Raw genomic sequence first — 20118 nt, 5'->3', positions numbered from 1 at the left:
AGAAGCACCGTGCACTGACTTTTTGAGAAGGTTCACATAAAACACAAGCCAGCCTGCTTTAGCACAGAAAGTGATGCTGGCCAGTCAGGGGTGGGGTTTTCACCAGATTCATCTTGCCCCAGTCACAGCCAGTCCGTACACAGGGCAGAGCAGAAGGCATGCACAAGTGTGAATTAATTCAGTGCTGGCAGAACTGGAAAGCAGCTAAAAACAGCTGGCTACACTTCAGAAACTCTTAATTCTAAAAGTATCAGTGTAAAGAGGCGTCAAATTTAAAAACCAGGACATCTGCAGGACGTTAGTTCACAAGTCTTTGCCTATTTAAGTTCCTGTAATGAAACCTGAGACTGAAAATGTACTCAATACATGGGTAACAAGGACCTGATAAGACCGGGTTTTTTAATCACGTGAGCTGCCTTGCAGAAGTTTCCACAAACAGCATGCACAGAGATATGATATGAAGGAGTTTCACGGGCTGAGATCTCCGGTACGCTGTGTGACTGTCGCGTCCAGGCAGTGCCCAGGCCAGAGACGGCTCCTGGTGGCACCTGCGAGCCGGGGAGCCACCGGGCGAGGCCTGGGGCACAGGGCAGCGCTCAGCCCACGGAGCTCCCGCTGTGCTCGGACAAGGATGAAGCCACCGATGACAAATCACGGGTGAAAATGTAGGAAGTAAATCTGACACCCACTCCTGGAGGGTCTAAGACCCCGCTTCTCCCCGGCCGGGTACAGACCCGCTTCGGGGCAAACAGGTGCCCCGCGGGCACGGCCCGGGCCAGCGGCAGCTCCCCGGCGCCTCGGGAACTGGCCCCCCGGTGCTTCCCGCGTCCGGCCCCGCGGGACGGGACCGGCCCCAGCGGCAGCTCCCCGGCGCCTCGGGAACTGGCCCCCCGGTGCTTCCCACCGGGCTTCCCGCGTCCGGCCCCGCGGGACCGGCCCGGCTCGGCTCGGCTCGGCCCGGCGCGGGGGGGAGGCCGGGGGAGGTGGGAGGAGACGTGGGAAGGACTTCAGTTGCCACTACAAATCTGGTGACAGACGCGCCGCCGGCCCGTGGCGATGGGCAGGTGGGTGCGGCGAGGCGGCAGGGCCGGGGGCGGCCGCGGGGGTGCGGGTGGTGGGCGGGTGCGGGGATGACTGACGGTGTGGGGCGGGCGGGGGCGGCCCCGCGCGGCACTGACGTCGCGGAGGGGCCGCTCAAAGGCGGCGGCGGCTCGGGGCGCCCAAGATGGCGGCGGGTGAAGGGTGCGTGCGGGACCGGCGGGCGGGAGCGGCAGTGGCGCGGCGGCGCTGCCAACCCGCCCGGGGCCGGCCTGCGGGGAGCAGGTGCCCGGCGGAGGGGAGCGCGGGGCGGGAGACACCGGCGCCTTTTTCTCGGGGAGGGACGGTAGCGGCGGCGCGGTGTTTGCGTAGGGCCACCTGAGGAGGAGGTGCTCGTTGCCGCGGGGGCGAGCCGGGCAGGGCGTCGGGGGAGCGGGACCCTGGGACCGGCCACCCCCGCCGGGCAGCGGGGGTTCTGCCGCCTTCCCGCCGCGCTCGGTGTGTGTTGGGGAACCCCTGCGTGAGGCCCGCTGTCTTACGCGTCCCTGAGGGGCCGGGAGGACGTGGAGGTGAGGGAGAGCGCGGAGGGGAGCGCAGGGCCGCGGTGAGCAGGGCCCGCTGCTCTCGGCTCCTGCCTGTGGTGGCCAGAGGCGAAGTCGCGCCATGTCGCGGGGCGCCGGACCTTGTGCGGGCACGGCTCCGCGGCACCGAGCCCTGGGCCAGCCTTGCAGGGGTGCCTGTGCTTGCAGGGGCTGTCAGAGCTGTCAGCGATGCTCGTTTTTCCAAACGAGAACTGTCAAGTGTAACTTCAGATGAGTAAGAAGTGCCGTGTTTTTGGTGCCTGTGTGGAAGTGCTTCAATCTGTGTTGTTTGTTTGTCGTCAAGTCTGCCCTGCAGGAAACGCGCGGTTATTTGCAGTAGTAGACATCGAATGTAAAGCTGTGCCGCTGTCTGTGGTGTCCTGGGGTAAATGGCCACTTCTAGGAAGCGCGCTGGGTGTACATTCTTTAGCTGGTAAAAAAAAAAAAAAAAAGCAAAAAAAAGTTAAATGGCACGGCCCCAAGGAAGAGGGACTGGGGGGGGGGGGGGGTTTCTTGTCAAAGGCTGTTCTGTTAGAAATCGGAAATAATTCAAAAAATTTCTTTTTGAAGTGCTGCTTTGATTTCAAGTCTAAATTGTTACGCCTGCAGGACTGTACTGCAGCTGGAAATTATGCACATAAGTGTTTCGTTGAGTTGTTTTCTTAAAGAAAACTCGTTTAAAAAAGCAGTAAAGCAGTACATCTGCCTTGTAGTTACTGAATTTGTTATCTAAAACTTTGAGTTAAGTACCTATGATTCCTGTGTTTTCAGATATTCAGCAGGTACTCTGAACCTGATGAGAATCAGTTGGTAAACAGTCATCTGATTTAAAAACCAGAATATAAATGGGGCTCAAGAGCACACACACGTGGGTATACAATTGTAAGAGTCTGTACTGCATTTCTAGTCTAATGTTGGAGATTTCTCATTTATGTGTCAGGCAGTTAATTACACAAGTAGTGACTAAGGGTAAAATACAGCCTTTCGTTTATAGTTATATTTTAAAAATTTAGCTGTGAAAATCACCCTTAAATTGTTAAAATCTTGGTTTGGTTTTTTTGTTCCCCCCCCGCCCCATGGAACAGAAATGGAAGAAAACCATCAATTTTCATGACTTCTAAGTTGTTTTTGGCATCAAGTGCTTTTTCAGCTCATTAATTACTCAAAAATATACATTTTTGCCAGCCTTTCTTGAGTGGAACAAAAGGAATTAAAGTGTCAGTAAAGTTGAAATACGGTATAATAAAAAAAAATCCTTTTCTATATATCTTTGTTTCTAGCTTGTGAAACTTTGGTGCAAGAGGACACTTCTGTGTATCTCTCTGTTTCCAGACAACTTAATGCTTTCAATAGTACTATTCTATATGCTAGTAGTTGTTATTTTGCTTACTGCTTCAGCTCAGGTCTGGTAAGAACACAGAGGGGGGCTTGATCTCTGAAGTGCTGGTCAACTAATTCAAAGTTTCTTTTGTGTGTGTGCACAGAACTGAACCTCAGGAGAGAAGAATGCAGAAACTAGGGCTGAATAACTTCCTTTAGGGAATTTTAACATCGGAGCATTAGATTGTACTATTTTATTCCAGCTGCAGTTTTCAGGTGTGGGAGTGAGTATGCAGTAGTTTTCCTGTTTCTTCCATCATTGTCACTTCACTCCTGTTTTTTACTCTGAGATCTTTTGCCAAGTTTTGGTTCTAAGGTACAGTTTTTAAATGTTGTGGGTTGATGCCGTCTCAGTACTTCAAACATTCATTATGTCAGTGTGCTGTTTGACATTCATCTGAAGTTTTCTTTGTCTCACTTTTGTACTCTAAGCTTTTTTGCAGCGTTTTCAGATATTGCTGTCTTTTTGACCAAACTGCATTTTGATTTCTTCACTTTTTTTTCAAAGAAAGACTTCTCCCATGCTAAGATGTTTCCTCCCCCCCTCCCCCTTCCCCCCTGTCTCTTTTTTCCAACACATCGACGTAGGTGGGAATATGTCATGCTGGCTTGGCTGCTGGTGGGGGAGCTGGGGCTTTAGGTTTTTCCCTTCGAGGTGCTGATCTTGTGCTTTCGTAGAATTGTGCTGCTTTTGCGTGAAGAGCTTGAATGTGCAGCCCTGATTTACACAGTGGCTGTCCAGAAATCAGTGGACTGTTTTTGTCCTCAGTCTGATGTCTGCTTACACTGAGGCATGTAAGCAGTTTTAGTCTTGAGAATGTTTTTAAAAGTGTGAAAAAAATAATCTGCTCATATGTATTAAAAGGAAGGAAAAATAAGGCACAGGGTTTACGCAGTGACTTTAACAAACCCAGAAAGAGCTGACCCGTCAGATTGCTCTGACTGACAGCATTGCTGTGGGTGACAACCCTGTGGGAAGGCAGGGTTTAGTGTTCTTTTCTGGTCTGCTGGAAAGGACCGTTACTAATATGTTATGCAGTAGAATCTATATATGTTAGCCCAAAACCACAAAGATAAGCCTTGTCCCTTGAAATTCTCTATACCATATTTAATTCTTGTAGCACACTTTACATACATATTACTATCCTGAATTTTATCAGTGTTACAAGAGTTCCACTTTGCTGTGGAAAAGACATTGTCAGACTAGAAGACATGAGACAATGCTGATGGTCTTATTTATAAAGACAATACAAAAAGCAAACTTACTGTGCACAATTATTCATAAAAGAATCTAATGAGCAGCCTGCAGATCAGATTGTCTTTTGGAAGGAATTAATGTTGTGGGTGCAAACAAGATGAAAGAGTTAAGCAAGCCCTGACTTTTGTGATCTGTTGACCATAGCACACTAGAGATCCCGACCTCCCCATATACACTGTGGCTGGTAGTCTGGGAGCTGCTGGATGGCTCCCCATAGGTAGTGGTGCCTGAAATTCTTTAGTGCAGTCAGTATGGACTGGAAACAACACTTAGCCAGAATGAGTGAGGGGCATGTAAAACTGTGTACAGTGTTTTAGTTTCTCTACAGCTTGTTCAAGCTTTTCGTCATTACAGAATAAATTCTATACAACACATGCAATGCTGGGTGCTGATTATGTGCTTAGAGACTTATTACAGCTCTTATGTTGGTATCTATATTGTAACGTTTTAAAAGGCACTAGCCATGGGCCAGTTAACCAAACAAAGCCGTTTTTGGGTGAATCTTTTAACGACAGTTTTTATCAAAGTACCAGATGAAATTTAGACCTTCTTTTCTAGCCATCTGCAACCTTTTACTTGTTTCCATCCTTAGTGGTGTCATGTTGTTGTGTATTAGGATTCCCTCTAGGTAATGCTGATTTAACACTAAACATCTGTTCAATATTAAGAAACCTATTAAGTTTTTCAGAACTGTAGAAACTGATAAATATTAGCATATTTAAGGCTGGCAGCTGGGATACAGTTTTTTTGGTTCTATCCAGAGCTGTGTAAGTCACTCAGTATTTTTGTAGTATAGTTTATTCACCTGTAAAGCATAGAATCCAGGACCTTTATACTGTACAGCCTAAGCTGGGTCCAGAGCATGTATTTGTAATGGCAAACTCCTTTCACTTGACATAGACTGAATATTTGACAAAGCCTTGAAATGCTCAGGTGAATGAATTGTTTCATCTGGCAGGCACTGTGCATAATGGTACTGGTGCCTGTGCTCTTTGGCCCTTCTGGTCAGCGATGTGGTGGGCGCAAATGACCCAGATCAAATGGAATAATTTCCTGATGCATCATAGCACTGTTACAATTTATCTCTAGATGGTATATCTTAACAAGATAGTCAAAATGGTAAAAACAAGAATGAATCACTGTCTCTTTAATTTTTTGCTAACCAGAGACTGTTTTGGGTAAATGCACCTTATAGGAGGAAGCAAAAACAGCAGCTTTGAACAAATAAATGCAACCATACAAACTTAATAAAGGATATAAGCCACTGCTAGCCAGATTTTTAAATGAACTTTTGAAGAACTGGGTTAGAAAGTTTTTATAAAGTTTGTGGTAACTGATGTAGATACCTCCTGATATTTCTGTCTTAAGAAATCAAGTTCTGCTTTGCTAAGTTACTATTTCAGAAGTGTTAGGATGATGTGTTAAAATGTAGATATTTTTAAGAAATCAAGTTCTGCTTTGCTAAGTTACTATTTCAGAAGTGTTAGGATGTGTTAAAATGTAGATATTAAAGATACTTTATTATAGAAATAGTATAATTGAGCTGACTGAGCACAGAGGAGTACTGATTTAATTGGAGGTATGGATTAATTTGGGGTTTGAGTTGTGTAAAGCCTCGTTTGTCTGAACTGTTGGCACTGCGTAAACATAATAAATTTAAGTGAACTTTGCACTTCTGCACCTGCATGCTTAGGGGTGGAATTAATAGGAGAATTTTGGAATCTCGGAGCGGTTTGAGTTGCAAGAGCCCATAAAGATCCTGTAGTCCAATCCCCTGCTGTGCAGAGGGACACCTCCAATTAGATCCAGCTGTTCAAAGTCCAATCCCACCCGGCTCTGAACAGTTCTAGGGATGGGGGCATCCACAGCTTCTCTGAACGGCCTTTCCCACTCTAAGTGGGAACTGTAACAGCATCTTTTAACAAATCAGTGTCTCTTAATAAAAAAACCAAACCAGGCCTAAAGTGTAGCTAGTATGTTTCAGTCCTGAGCCACAAACCGCTGGGAATACAAACAGTGGTGTGCAGGCAATTTAGTGTGAAGGTGGAACTGCTGTTGAAGGTGTTGAGTATGGCTGTGGCTCCACGTGACTGATGTCTTTCACGTTTCAGCTGGATGATGATAGTGATCTTCATCTTAATTTGGATTTGGTACACTGACTCCTGTAAAAGGGATATGGTTGGGTATTTATGAACTGAACTTTCTTTTTTTTTAGTTGCAGATTGATATATCGTGGGCAGAAAATAGTTTGGATGATGTGTTTTGCCAGCATATTTCTGCAATTTCAGTTTTAACGATGGATAAATGTAAGCACGTAGGACGTCTGCGACTGGCCCAAGATCACTCCATTCTCAATCCTCAGAAATGGCATTGCATGGACTGCAATACTACGGAATCCGTGTGGGCGTGCCTCAGCTGCTCGCACGTGGCGTGTGGAAGGTACATCGAAGAGCATGCACTCAAGCACTTTCAGGAGAGCAGCCACCCCGTGGCGTTGGAAGTTAACGAGCTCTATGTTTTCTGCTATCTCTGTGACGATTACGTTCTCAATGACAACGCAACCGGTGACTTAAAACTCTTGCGGAGTACATTAAGTGCAATCAAGAGTCAGAACTATGAGTGCACTACTCGAAGTGGGAGGACCTTGCGTTCTATGGGTACCAGTGACGATTCCTACCTTGCACACGGTGGTGCCCAAGCCATGCTTCGGAATGAAGACAGGATGTTCACGGCTCTCTGGCACCGACGGCGTGCAGTCCTTGGCAAAGTATTCAGATCGTGGCTTGAGTTGACACCTACTGGGAAAAGGATTTTGGAAGAAGAAAGACGTCAAGAAGAAGCAGAGCTAAAAAAAGACGAAGCCAGGAAGAGAAGACAAGAACGAAAGCGTGAGTTGAAAGCAGAGATGGAAAAGATGCCTCCAAGAAAGAGCAGTCGTTTACAAAATCAGAGTAGAATGTCCTCAAAACCAGAACCCTGCCCTCAAAAAACATCACAGAACATGGAATTTTTGGCAGAGTTGAAAGAAACATATACCTCAGAAGAACTGAGATTGAAAAAAATGAGTGACTCTCCAATTAAACGAAGGCCTACAGTGACTCCTGGAGTAACAGGACTGAGAAACCTGGGAAACACATGCTATATGAATTCTGTCCTGCAGGTATTAAGTCACTTACTTATTTTTCGAGAATGCTTTTTAAAGCTTGATCTCAACCAAACTCAGGAACTGCTGGCAACAGCAACCAATGGTAAAACAAGATCTTCATCTAAACACCTGTCAATAGCTGCCTCAACATTACACGTGAATGAGAACCAAGAGAAAGTAAAGGGATCATATTCTGTGAGGCGCCCTAGTTTATCCTCTGGATTAAGTGGAGGAGCATCAAAAAGTATGGAACTTATTCAACCCAGGGAGCCCAGTTCAAAGCATATTTCTCTCTGTCACGAGTTGCATACGCTGTTCCAGGTTATGTGGTCTGGCAAATGGGCACTGGTGTCTCCTTTTGCCATGCTTCATTCTGTGTGGAGACTAATTCCAGCCTTCAGAGGGTACGCCCAACAAGATGCTCAGGAATTTCTCTGTGAACTTTTGGATAAAGTACAGCAGGAACTGGAGACTACAGGGACCAGATACCCAGCTCTCATCCCTGCTTCTCAAAGAAAACTTATAAAGCAGGTTTTGAATGTGGTTAACAATATTTTTCATGGACAGTTACTAAGTCAGGTATGTTTTATGATTACTTTTTATGAGGTGTTTAATGATTTATAGTTCTGGATTTACTCTAGTCAGTCAGGGATGGAGATACTTCACAGGTTTATACATTTATAACTGTTGAGGGGGGATGGTGAGGCTATATTATGCAGTTTCAGAAGAAATATTACACAGTTTGAATAGAAGCTGCCCTGTAGCGCTCCCGCTACCAAAAACTAGGCCTTTCAAACCAAATACACCTGTTAATCATAAAAGTCTTACATTTTTTATTTTAAAACATGTTTTAAAAGGTTTTAAAACCTTTCCACCTACTGAGAAATACTTGTATTTGCTTTTAAGCACCAACTCATTTGAAGGAATGAAGAATTTACAATTTCAAGTATCTGGCTTATCACTATAGTGATACTAGATAAAAGGTGTTAAGGAAGGTTAATCTAGTGTAAGTAGAAACTGATTAGGTAATGGATGTCAAACAGGATATCATTTCACTAAATAGCTTGAATTTGAGATTGGTTACCAGTGAGTAATTGCATGTCATGATTTTATGTACAGAAATACTAATACTTCTTTTCTATTGCAACACAAAGATACATAAGGCTCTGTCAACACAGGAACCAAATTTGTGGGTTGGAGGCAGTGGTGGTTCTCCTTTCTGCATGACTCCTTTTTTTTTCTTCCTACTTCTCAGCTCCTTGTTAAGTATTTCAGTGTGTTCACTGCTATTATGCATATCCCAACAGTGTGTTTAAATGTCTGAATACTGACTGAACAAACAAATTCTTGTTTCTGTTGAATTAATCTAAAAACTAATCACATTGCAGCAGGAACAGAAGTTGGGAAGTTCCTGGCTCCTGGAATGGATCTGTAGTATACGTGAACGTGTTAACTGAGGAAGTGTGGAAGCATTTGATGAATACTGTGTGTAAAGAAAAGGCTTAACACAAAATGTCTGCTCCTGGTATTCCATTTCATTGATGGTTTAATGTTTTAATATGTAAAACTGGAAATCCAAGTGGTTTTTGACTAAGGTAGGATTGTTTACTTCTGCAATCCCTATAAGCTTCATAGGAAGGTAACAAAGCTGTTTGCAGCATATGTCAGCCCTCAGACATTTTAGGTTTTGTGAAACTACTGGAAGCTGTTAGATCTGTCAATAAAACTGGATCACCAGCTGCCTTCTGCCTGGCCCTGAGTACAAGCCCTTCAGTGGCATACTTCCTTTCCTTGGGTACTAGATATCTTGTATCAGTGTTGCACAACTGGAAGTGTTCAGTATATTATGTCATTAATGAGTTTTTTGTTTGAAAATTCCATTCCTTTCCAAAATAGCAATTTTGCCAGCAAAATAAGGTTATTTTTTTAGGAATAGTGACAAGGTTTGCTTGTGTTGCAAACCTCCTTACAGGATTCATTGCTTTAGTAAGAATTTTCAAGGCTCTAAAGACACAGCATCATTTCAGTAATAACTACTTTCACATATTTTTAGCTTTAGGAGAGGTTTGTGACTAGAAACCCTCCCACCTTCTTGAGACCAGGAGAGGAGTAGTGAGAATTCACTAATGTGTAAACAAACAAAACCAATACAAAGTAAAGAAAAACTCCTCACTTCCACACTATTGAGTAAACCAGAAATGGAATTAGGCAGTTTTGAGGTATCCTGATTTCTGTGACTACTGCTCTTACTGCAGCTGTTCCATGTCTGTGTGCAGAATACAGCCCTGATCAACTCAAGAATGCCTGAAGTGAGAGGAGCAAGAAAAAGAGTATTGAGGCTGTTATCTAGTAATTTCTCCCTGGCTCATTAGGCAGTTCCCACAGACTGTTCAACACTTTACCCTTCCCAGTGTTTCTTTTGACTTTTGCCACTCCCTTTTTTTTAGATTAGTCTTCACTTGTGGTTTTGAACATGATAAATATTACAAGGAAAAGGTAAGTTGCCCTGAAGGTTTAAATTCCTTCTTTGTAAAATACATTCAGGTCATCTTAATGATTTAGTCCCTGATGTTTGCACATGGAAAGATGAACTCTACAAACTCTCTTAGGCAATTATTTTCCTTTCCTCAGTAAGATTCCTACATCATGATTTCACTAGGCGTTTGTCAGAACTGCTTTAATGAAGTTAACAGAAAAGGCGAGAAAACACCCATGCAGGGCTGGAAAAAACCCCCAAACTTCTTGCTATGTCATTGCAGCTTGGACAGTGTTAGCTCTTAACAGCAATTTCTGTATGTTTAGTCCTTACAGGCTTAACGTTATCTGCCTACAAGATAAAGTAATACTGTGACAGTATTACAGTTTCTCTCTAGAAGATAATTGGAGCTGTTCCCAGCTGCTCTTTTTAAAAATAAGATGGGATTTTATTTTAGTGTGTTAAGTTACATCTTACTTCATTGAAAAAGGGGAATTGGGAAGCATGTTTCTGTGTGCAGTTGCCTTCCATTTTAGAACCCCTAAAACGTTACCATACTTACTGGCCCTTTGTACAGAAAATATAAGCTCAAGATACTTGATTCTGTGAGATACTCAAGTGCCATGAAGTCAATCTTCCTGACCTTCAAACCTCAGGAATACCATGAACTACTCTTGATAAAGAACACAGAGGATCCCTTACAGTGCTGATAAGCTGTGTGTTTACTTAGGTATCACGTTACTTTCACATGTGCAGCTCAACTTTTCCCCCCTTCTTCTAGTTCTAATTTAACTTGAAGGGAAGTCATAATCCTGAGTTTGCCATCAGTCTGTTGCTATTGAAGTTCTGGTAGGCTGGTAGCTTCTGATACCTTTAGGTATGCTTAAAACTTCCGAAGCAGTTTGATTACTTCCTGCTCATTTTTAAGATGGAATCTGAGCAAAAAGCTTCCCCCTGCTCCTGCTCGGCATGGCAGAATAACAGTGCAGTGATCAGAGAAATGAATAGGCCAGGGTCTCAAGGAGTGAAGTAGGTTTTAACCAGTGTAGTATATAAACTATTCTTAAAGCATATTTCAGGACAGATTGTCTGAGGAAAGGGGAGATGTGATTTTTGAGTTGTCTGAAAGCCTTCAGTTTTGGGTAGTATGCTGTGAGTTAGAGTTTGGAAGAGAGTGCTGAGGGTGATCTGTGTACCGCTGGGTATTAAGTCTCCCACTGAAAAGACTGTTAGAAAGACACAACTTGAGGCAAGTAATGGGACAATTTGCATTTAAACCAGTTGATGTCATGTATACTGATTTCTATATTTTGGTGTTAGTCTTTGTGCTTTTATGTTTAGCGTGACCTACAAAATGATTGTCAAGTTGTTTTCCAACTAGATGAAAGTAATATTTTAAATTAATCTATAAGAAGTCATTGAATCAGAGACTACAGTTACCTGTGGTTATGCTTTATGTTATTCTGCAAAATAGAGATAATTTTGAGGATACTGTGTTCTTATCACTACAAAGTTCAGTTGGTTTTTTTTCATGCTGACTGTCATATGAATTCTGCATTTTAGCTGTATTCCAGAGATTCCCTTCAACTTCAATTACTTTCCTGTGCAAAAATTTACTAATCATTATATACATGTCTCATCTAGTGAAAACACAAAAATGGGACTGGCTATTTTACTCTTCTTAAAAACGACAAAGAAAAAAAAGAGTTGGGGCAGAGGTGGTTAAGAGTTTTCTTTCTTGCATGCAAGCGCAGGGAACATAGGCAAAACAGTTGATGATGAAGTTGGCTTTTTCTGCAGCAATATGTTAACTATTTTCTTTGGCTGCATTTACACTGAATGCCATCCAGGGCAGTGGCTGTCCGTCACGTTATTGTGGCCACAATGATGCTTGTCTGAGTAGTCTCCGTGCTTAGCTTGAATCAAGCAATTTGATCCAGCTCTTTTCAGTCTGGCCTTTGGCCCATGATTGAATACTAAGCTTTAACCAAACAATTGTATTTAGTACCCGTGTTTCAAGGCATGAGAGGGTGGTCAGGGCAGAACATAAGGTAGAGATTTCAGGCTAGTTAAAATCTGTAATTTACTTTGCTTTAGCGTGAACTTTTCATTTGTTTTTCTATAAAAGATAGCATTACAGCTTCTTATAATAGCAATTCTGAATTACAATGGGAAGGTGGAATCAAAACTCTGAATTTATAAAGTATAATCATAAAGACAGACATCACTGACCAGATTGCCAGAGTATACTCGCTTCCCTATTACTGTTGGGCATACTTATACTATACAAAGTTACACTGGACAAATGCTTAAAGTTTTTGCCCTTTGAGTTCATGTTTGGGGTTCGTTTTGTGTTTTATAAAATCTCAACCAACTTTTGAACAGTTTTTACAATTTCTGCCCCTCTCATGGAGAAAGAAAATCTGGGTTGCACTGTGTGAATGATAATGGAGTTTGAGATAAAGGAGTCCCATTTAGGACAGAAAGAAGAGTGATGGGAATGTCATGAAGCCAATGCCAGTGGACAGGCCAGTGCAGATGAATTCCACAGAAGGCTGGGAATCCTCCTGCTTTTTGAGTAAGCCAGTTGGCAGGCGCAGGCCTGGCTAGGAAGAACACTTCCACCCTTGTTGCAGCCGTGCTTGGCTGTCCTCGTCCAGGAGCAGCGAGCCACGGGGGCTGATGGAGTGAGCCCGCGTGTGTCGGGTTGCCGCGCTCTTGGCACCTACAGAAATCCCAGAGTTTAGCTCTGCTGCAGTGAGGACTGCCTTGGAATTGAGGAAATCTGGGCAGCTGTGTAGCAGTACTGGGTTTTGTCCCCACAAATCAGCTTTGCTCACAGTTGCGTGACGAGATGAGAAGCAGATTTATTACATCTGTTTGTGTTCTTCAGGTTTTTTGACTGGCAAAAATTGGAAGCTGGGTCTATTATTCATGTCTTTTTCTCTGGGATAGTACTCATTAGCTAGTTGGGAAAGAAGATCTTAACCTAGATTATTAATATAATACACTAAATTTGAAACCTCAGAATGTGTTAAAATTATCTGTATTGAAGTCACGTGTGTTCTACATCCTGAGCGCCTTAATCTTAAGTGTGCATTCATGTGCAACAAATTCTTATGTAACTCATCAATTAAATAAACTTTTGACCCCACAAAATTACCCATTTGTGCAGCAGAAATTTATTAGTCATTCTGGGTTTAAGCTGGAGTGTGATTGAACTGTGGCCAAACATACCATTTTGTCTCCTATGTCTAGATTTCAGCTCTGAATTACTAATAACTTGTGGCTTTGAAACATTGCCAGATGTTAGCACTTGCAAAAGACACTCCCGACAGTGTAAATTAAAACAGAAGGATCTCCTCTTTTCTGCCATGTAAGTCTGAAGTTTTGTTTTCTAAGAACAAGGCAGTGGCATTTTCATCTTAGAACTTAAAACTATTAACTTAAAGTTAATAGCTTTCCTAACTGCACTGCTGAATGCTCATGCTGGGACACGTGCACAGGTGTGTTTTTAAAAATCCAGAAATTGAAATGGTGGCTAATGCCAGATGGAGTGTAAGCTGTTGCAGCTACTGAGTGCAGTTACAAGAACATCTAGGAGGAAGATACCATGAGGTGACAAATAGGTCCTTACATAAATGATCATGAAATACCAAAGCAGAGTGAATAATTACCTAACAGCAAACCTTCAGAAGAAACAAAGGAGCATCTGAACAAAACTGAATGTATTTTCACGTTTGTACTAAGCAAACTGAAGGGAGCTGCACCAAATTTATGTAGAACAGCAGCGGTACAAAGGGGTCCCTGTGAAATAACAATCTTTGGATGTCACATGAAGTTTCATTCCTTTATTACAATGTCTTTGCGTTAGCTGTTCTGAACAGTTTGTGGTATTTTCCTAAATAGGAAGCATGCAACACCTAATGTGTTATCTTTCCAGCTTAGAAGAGCTACTGCTTTTAACTTATTTTTCTAAGTATTGAATGTTATAATAAATTGTTTCCTGCCTGTAGTATCTGCATTTTCCAGGTTGACTCACTTCACTTCTTTACATTTTATTTATGTTGTCTTACTGCTTGTCCTTTCCCTAGTGTGACGATGGATCCACTTACTGAAAGAAGAAATAAATTATTTTTACCTGTTAATTTTTCTTTGAAGAAGTGTGCTTCCTAATCCAGGCTTCCCTGGAAGACTTACAAAGTAAGAAGGATATGACTTTAAAATCCCCAGCTGTTCTTTTTTTTTTTTTTTTTTTTTTTTTGTGTGTGTGTGGTTTTGATTTGTTTTGTTTTATTTTTAAATTAACCTATATTATAATTTCTCATGTACATTTTCCTTTTTGAGAAAAGACTCCTGAGGCTTCACCAGCTGCTTTCTTTTGGACAGTCCCAGACAGAACATTTTGACACTGTTTTTGTTTCTCAGTAAAACATAAGAACACTTACTTGTTTGTGGTAACAGTTTTGGACATGCTGCTTCAGAGAAATGAAATTAGGTGTATGATCTCTGTTGTTAAATGACCTTTTCTTGTCTTTGGTTATCCTTGGTTATCTCTAGGAAAAAGAATCTCTTTTTAGAGCTATGTTATGGTACATGTACATTTAGCAAAAGGTAACATTTAGCAAAGTACATTTTTGAGTGTAAGCAGCTGGTGAAATATCTTTTTTACAGGTTACATGTCTTGCCTGTGACAATAAATCAAATACCATAGAACCTTTCTGGGACCTGTCCCTGGAGTTTCCTGAGAGGTATCACTGCAATGGCAAGGAGATGTCGTCTCAGTATCCATGTCTGCTGACAGAAATGCTGGCCAAGTTTACAGAAACTGAAGCTTTGGAAGGAAAGATATATGCATGTGATCAGTGCAACAGTGAGTAAAGGCAGTATGTACTCATGCATATGTTCTCTGTGTAAAATGTAAACTGACAGTGCAAGTATAGAAGTCTTAAAAGTATATTGCAAACAAAGACCTTCTTCTTATGTCCTGCTGTTACTTGCCCCCTAGAAGATTAAATTGTTCAAAAGATGTTTTGAAGTGTGATGCTTCATTTAGATACAGTCTTATGACACACTGATGGGGTTTCTAGTACTCCCAGCTGAAGAAGCCATCACCTTTTTAAATTAAGGTGACTAATGTAAGTGACTACAAGTATTTTTTTCTTGCATCATAAAACAATCATTGCAAAACGGCTCTCAGAGCGTATCCTTTTTAAGCAGGCATGTACCAAAAATATTTAGGTCCACACAAATTCTGTGGAAAAATCTTAGACTGAAATACAAGGCTGTTACCAAGATTTGTATTGTGTAACTGTGTGTTTGACCTCAGCAAAACGAAGGAAGTTTTCTTCTAAACCAGTTATACTCACAGAAGCTCAGAAGCAGCTTATGGTGTGTCGACTACCTCAGGTTCTCAGATTACACCTTAAACGGTTTAGGTAAGTAGTACCACAACAAAAAGTGTTGCAAACTGACAGATTCAGTCTTGCTCTACCATTGCTTAGGATCAATGTTTTTTCAGCATCAGTTTCATTTCCCTTTACTAGTATGGTGAGAAATAGTTCTAGTTCTAGTATTTTTAGAAATACTACAAATTTCTATTTTTTTTGTTCACTTGAAACATCTGTAAGATATGTTATAAGTTAGAGCTTAAACTTTGAACTTTTTGGATTTCAGATACTTGCTACTTTAGTACCAAAATTATTTTATCCTTGTTTTCAGTCAAAACCTATTAACCTTGCTCTGAACTCTATTGGTCAAAATTAATCTGGTGGTAGAGTAGGATGCTCATAATCACTAATGCAAACCTGGACTGTATTCAGTGGAAGTCTCAGATAACCATCCTGTATCCAAGTACGTAAATACATTTAGCCTTAGAGAAGGGAAGTGGACCCTGCATTTCTGTGAACTCATAGCACAACATCAGTACCACCTGTCTCTCGTACAAAGGAAACTGAAAATGAGACAGAATAAATGAGAAATACCAAAGAGGTATAACAGGTGGGAAATACTTCCTACTCACCACTGCACAGATCTTAATGTAGATGTTTCAGAAGATGACAACAGTAGGTGCCATAGACACATTTAAAAGGCCTTGAAATAAAGAAGTGAAAGAGGAAGCTTAGGAAAAAAACCCAAAAACCCTAGCATTTATTTTGTGCACAGAATAATAGTGAAAAATATTGTGTTGTGCTCAAACGTAATTCAGAGTGCTGTGCTCTTTCCTTAAAAAAACCCATATGTTTTCACTTGATTTAACTTTCCAGGTGGTCAGGACGCAATCACCGTGAGAAGATTGGTGTACATGTTAGTTTTGATCAAATGCTAAACATGGAGCCTTACTGCTGCAGGGAATCCCTCAAGTCTCTCCTGCCTGACTGCTTCATCTACGACTTGTCCGCTGTGGTCATGCATCACGGGAAGGGTTTTGGCTCAGGGCACTACACTGCCTACTGCTACAATTCTGAAGGAGGTAGGAACCAGCTGGGAAGTGAGGGAGAAAGGGGTGCTCCTAATTCTAAAGTGATACAAAGAGTGTCTTTTCTCAAAAGCAAAGGGAATCTATTAATTGTAGCTGATCTGCCTGAAATGAGAAGTGCAGCTCTGTAGACCAATAGTTCAGTTTTTGTATTGCCTTGTTAAATGTGTTCTGGCTACAAACTCTCTTGTAAATCTGAGGAAGCTGAGCTGGACTTTTCAAACATTGAGGTAAATAAACCAGATCAACTGAAACAGTTTACTATTTGTACACCACTCATTAAATGGGACCAAACACTAATTAATTATTAAATATGATGCAATTACTTAAAATCAGTGTCCTGATGACTTTTTTTTTCTGGTATATTTCCTTATTGCAGGATTTTGGGTACACTGCAATGATTCAAAACTCAACATGTGCACTATGGAAGAAGTATGCAAGGCTCAAGCCTACATTTTGTTTTACAGCCAACGACTTACTCAGGCAAATGGACATGGTAGAGTCCCTTGTCCTAGCACAGCTGAAAGTCAGCAGCACACAGAATTAGCTGGCTGTTCCATGGACAACAGTAGCAGCTAATCCAAAGCCAGTTAACTGTGTGTATGGTAAAGGTTTAAATTGTCATAACTATGTATTTTTAAAAGGAAGTACAGTATTGTACTTCTTCAATGTTTATATAGTTTTGTATTAGTTGAAGTACTCCTTACAATGGTTAGCAAAAGTTTTTATTGACAATAAGTAACTTTCAAAGTACCTAGAATTTCAATACAGCTATTTTTTTAAGGAAGAGATTGCTATGTGCATTTAACTTTTACCTCAGGCTATTTTTTTAAGCTGGTTTTGTATTTTGGTAATATTTTTGAATTGGTTTAGAAAATTTACTTCAATGGGCAACTGATATTTGTCTGGTTAATTTTCTGTATATGCTTGTGTACATTTTTTAGTATAGTTCTAAAGATACCGTGATTCTTACTGTCTTGCAGGAATTGCTACTAGGTCTTAGAATATTGACATTCACCAGCAAGGAATGTTAAAACACGTCAGATAGTAACTGAATTTTTTGTAGGCAACTTTCTGTGAAATTATTTTGCAAGCTTGAATGGTTATACTAAAGATACATTGATAGAATTTCTTAAAATCTGAACTTGAGGAAATAGAGCATGAAGTTATTTTCATGTATGTAAGAGGAGTGTTTAATAACACAAGAATGTATCTTTATCAAGACTTGCATGTTTTAGCCTTAACAAACCTGACAACTTAAAACTCAAGTGCCAAATTCAAAGTAATTTAACAACCAGGGGCTTTTTTATTCCAAAAGTTTTCTTAAACAAACAAGTAAAAAACTCAGTACCCCCGCCCCAACAATAAAACCACACTTACTCACCCACTGTCACTGCTACAAGAACATTAGCATCCCTTTTCTTGAACTGGACCAGCTTACTTTAAGCTGCAGCAAGCATTGTCTGTCTCAGTCATCCCTGAGCAAACAGCTGATGAAAAGCAGCTGCAGTGTTTGCATGAAAGCATTCTCAGTCTGGTTTCATTACCCACAACTGCTGTACCTTATCCTACATGGTCCTACCACTAGCATTAACAGAGCTGTGCAGTGAGGAGAATTTAACAAGCAGGAATTATCAGTCCTCCATATACAGTAGTTAATGCCAATTAAATTTTAATTGTGAAGTTATTTTGTGTAAGTCCTATGCAAATTGTTACCTCATCTTCTGTGAAGTTTATACCTCAATAAAATGCCTTGATATGGACAGAAAAGCGTGTGTGAACTGGAATCAATTCCTACATTATTATTACATTTTTTAAAATTATTTTTCGATTTTGTCTAACAGGAGTTAAGGTGTTAACTATACAACTGCTTTGGCCATCTGTCAGTGATTTAACAGCTGGTTTTACTACCATTTCTGTTTCTGAAAGATGCTGTATTATAGCAAGCACATAGCAGATCTCAAACTTCTGAGGTTGTGCTCATCCTAATTAAATGTGCAAACCAGTTCATGTGTTGGTTTGGGGAATTTTTTTGTCAGTTGGGTTTTTTGTGGTTTTGTTATTGTTTTTTTTTTCTTTTTTTTTAGCCAAAAGCCATGTGCTGAAGTGAGTGATCTGACAAATATACTTGTTGTGGCTGTTCAGTCTTTCGAATACTTTCCTCTGCTGTCCTGGGGTGAGGAAATGCATGGAATTTAAACACCTTTTTCTACTTACAGGTAGTTCAGAAAATTTGCCTTTTAGGCTTCTGATACTTTTTCTTCCTCCAAGCACATCTCTTAGGAGATCCATAGGGGTCTTCAGAGACCCAAGCATTAACAGAAGAGTCTGTCTTTGGACATGTAGAGAGCAATTTAGGTGTGAGAGTTAATTAGTCTCTATCATCGCTATTGAGCACATTCTCAAGTGCCTTAGAAGGAATCTTACCCTGCCATCTTTACTAGAAAGATTGCCTAGGCTGTGCTTCCAACTATTCCCCTGCATTGCAGCAAAGACTGCCAAGTCTCAAAGCCTTCTCTAAAAGACATCTTTAGCTCTGCAAAAGCAAATCCAGCTTGCTTCCCATTGCTCCTCGGGTAGAACAAGAGAAAGGGAAGAGAAAGAGTCCTAGTCCTCCTGCTCAAGGCAGTGTCCTGAGTAGAGATGATTAGTGCAGTCCACCACAAGAATGAGCTTTAATTCAAGGTGCTCTCCTCCACAGCTTCTGCTTCAGTTCTTAGTATTTAACTAGTTCAGGCAGTAGCTCTGCACCCTTTAACCAGGTTAGGGCAGTTGGCCTCTCTTGCCATAAGGGCACGGTACTGGGTCAAGGGCAGCTTCTACCCAGGTCCTTCTCGGGGCAGCTGCTTCCCACCCAGCCTGTGATTCCTGCCCAGGAGCAGGAGTGGTGATTCTCTGCATGAGGTGCCTCTTGGCTCATTCCTGGCCTGTCCTGCTCCCCTTGTGTGGCAGTGCCCCCAGCTGGCCTACCAGCCCCTCCTCCGGCTTGGTGTCATCTGCAAACTTGCTGGGAGATCACAGGGATGCAGCACACGGGCCAAAGCAGCCTCACTTTAAACTGAAAAATAGTACCCGTTTCCAGTGCCAGGTGGTAATTGATTTGTGTATCCTGACAGCACACGCCTTCACTTTTCTCCAGTGGTAGAGAAGGCTCCTACAGAGCCCTCTCCCATTTAAGGGACTCAGAGATTTAGCCTTACTGAAAGAAAAAAAAATGTGTAGTTTCAAAAACTGGGGACAAGGCAATTCCAAAACAACTAGGTAGAAAATTTATTTCATCTGAACTGCTGACTAGCCTACACTGCTTTTGGGTATTTTCCTTGAGCCCTGTACCTTTGTAAAAGAAGGGAGATGTAAGCATCAGTAGAAATGCAAAGCAAAGCTAAAATGAGTATGACTTTAAGTTATAAGAGTTGGGTATCTGTCATGGCAAAAACACAAGTCAAAAGTGATAAAACAGTCTCAGCAGAGTTGTCTTTTTTCTTTTACTTTAAAAATTCTGAAGCATTCAAAATTATAAAAACAGAAAAGCCTCTTGAATCCTTGTAAAAAAAAACCAAACAATTATGCATGTCTTAAAAAAATATAACCTGCTTCAGAGCATGCCACGCTTTTGGCAAGCTACATGTCTTTATCTCTGAACACACCTTTGTGAAAGTGTTTGGACTGAGGAAAATATACTGCCCACCTCCCATGCTGGACAGCTGACTGATGCTCCACAGGAGGCCGAGTACCAACACTGCATAATCCTGGGAAATAAAT

General features: G+C 41.5%; 1 protein-coding gene across 5 annotated transcripts; it reads left to right on the top strand.

The window, feature by feature from the left end:
- Positions 1-500: 500 nt before the first annotated feature.
- On the top strand, positions 501-18126 carry USP44 (ubiquitin specific peptidase 44). 5 transcript variants are annotated; one of them, XM_041409761.1, is made up of 6 exons: positions 501-665; positions 6473-7981; positions 14553-14751; positions 15208-15316; positions 16145-16350; positions 16736-18126. In XM_041409761.1, exons 2-6 carry the CDS (start codon positions 6554-6556, stop codon positions 16933-16935), a joined length of 2142 nt encoding a protein of 713 aa, XP_041265695.1. In that variant the 5' UTR covers positions 501-665; positions 6473-6553; the 3' UTR covers positions 16936-18126. The 5 variants fall into 5 exon arrangements, with proteins under 5 accessions (XP_041265695.1, XP_041265694.1, XP_041265693.1 ...); XM_041409760.1 differs by lacking the exon at positions 501-665 and adding an exon at positions 1006-1064; XM_041409759.1 differs by lacking the exon at positions 501-665 and adding an exon at positions 1155-1242.
- Positions 18127-20118: the final 1992 nt, after the last annotated feature.

The sequence above is a fragment of the Onychostruthus taczanowskii genome, unplaced genomic scaffold, assembly GCF_017590055.1.
Source record: "Onychostruthus taczanowskii isolate IOZ18803 unplaced genomic scaffold, ASM1759005v1 scaffold31, whole genome shotgun sequence".
Taxonomy (NCBI): domain Eukaryota; kingdom Metazoa; phylum Chordata; class Aves; order Passeriformes; family Passeridae; genus Onychostruthus; species Onychostruthus taczanowskii.
The sequence above is the reverse complement of the archived record's forward strand: the minus strand, read 5'-3'. Positions and strand labels throughout refer to the sequence as shown.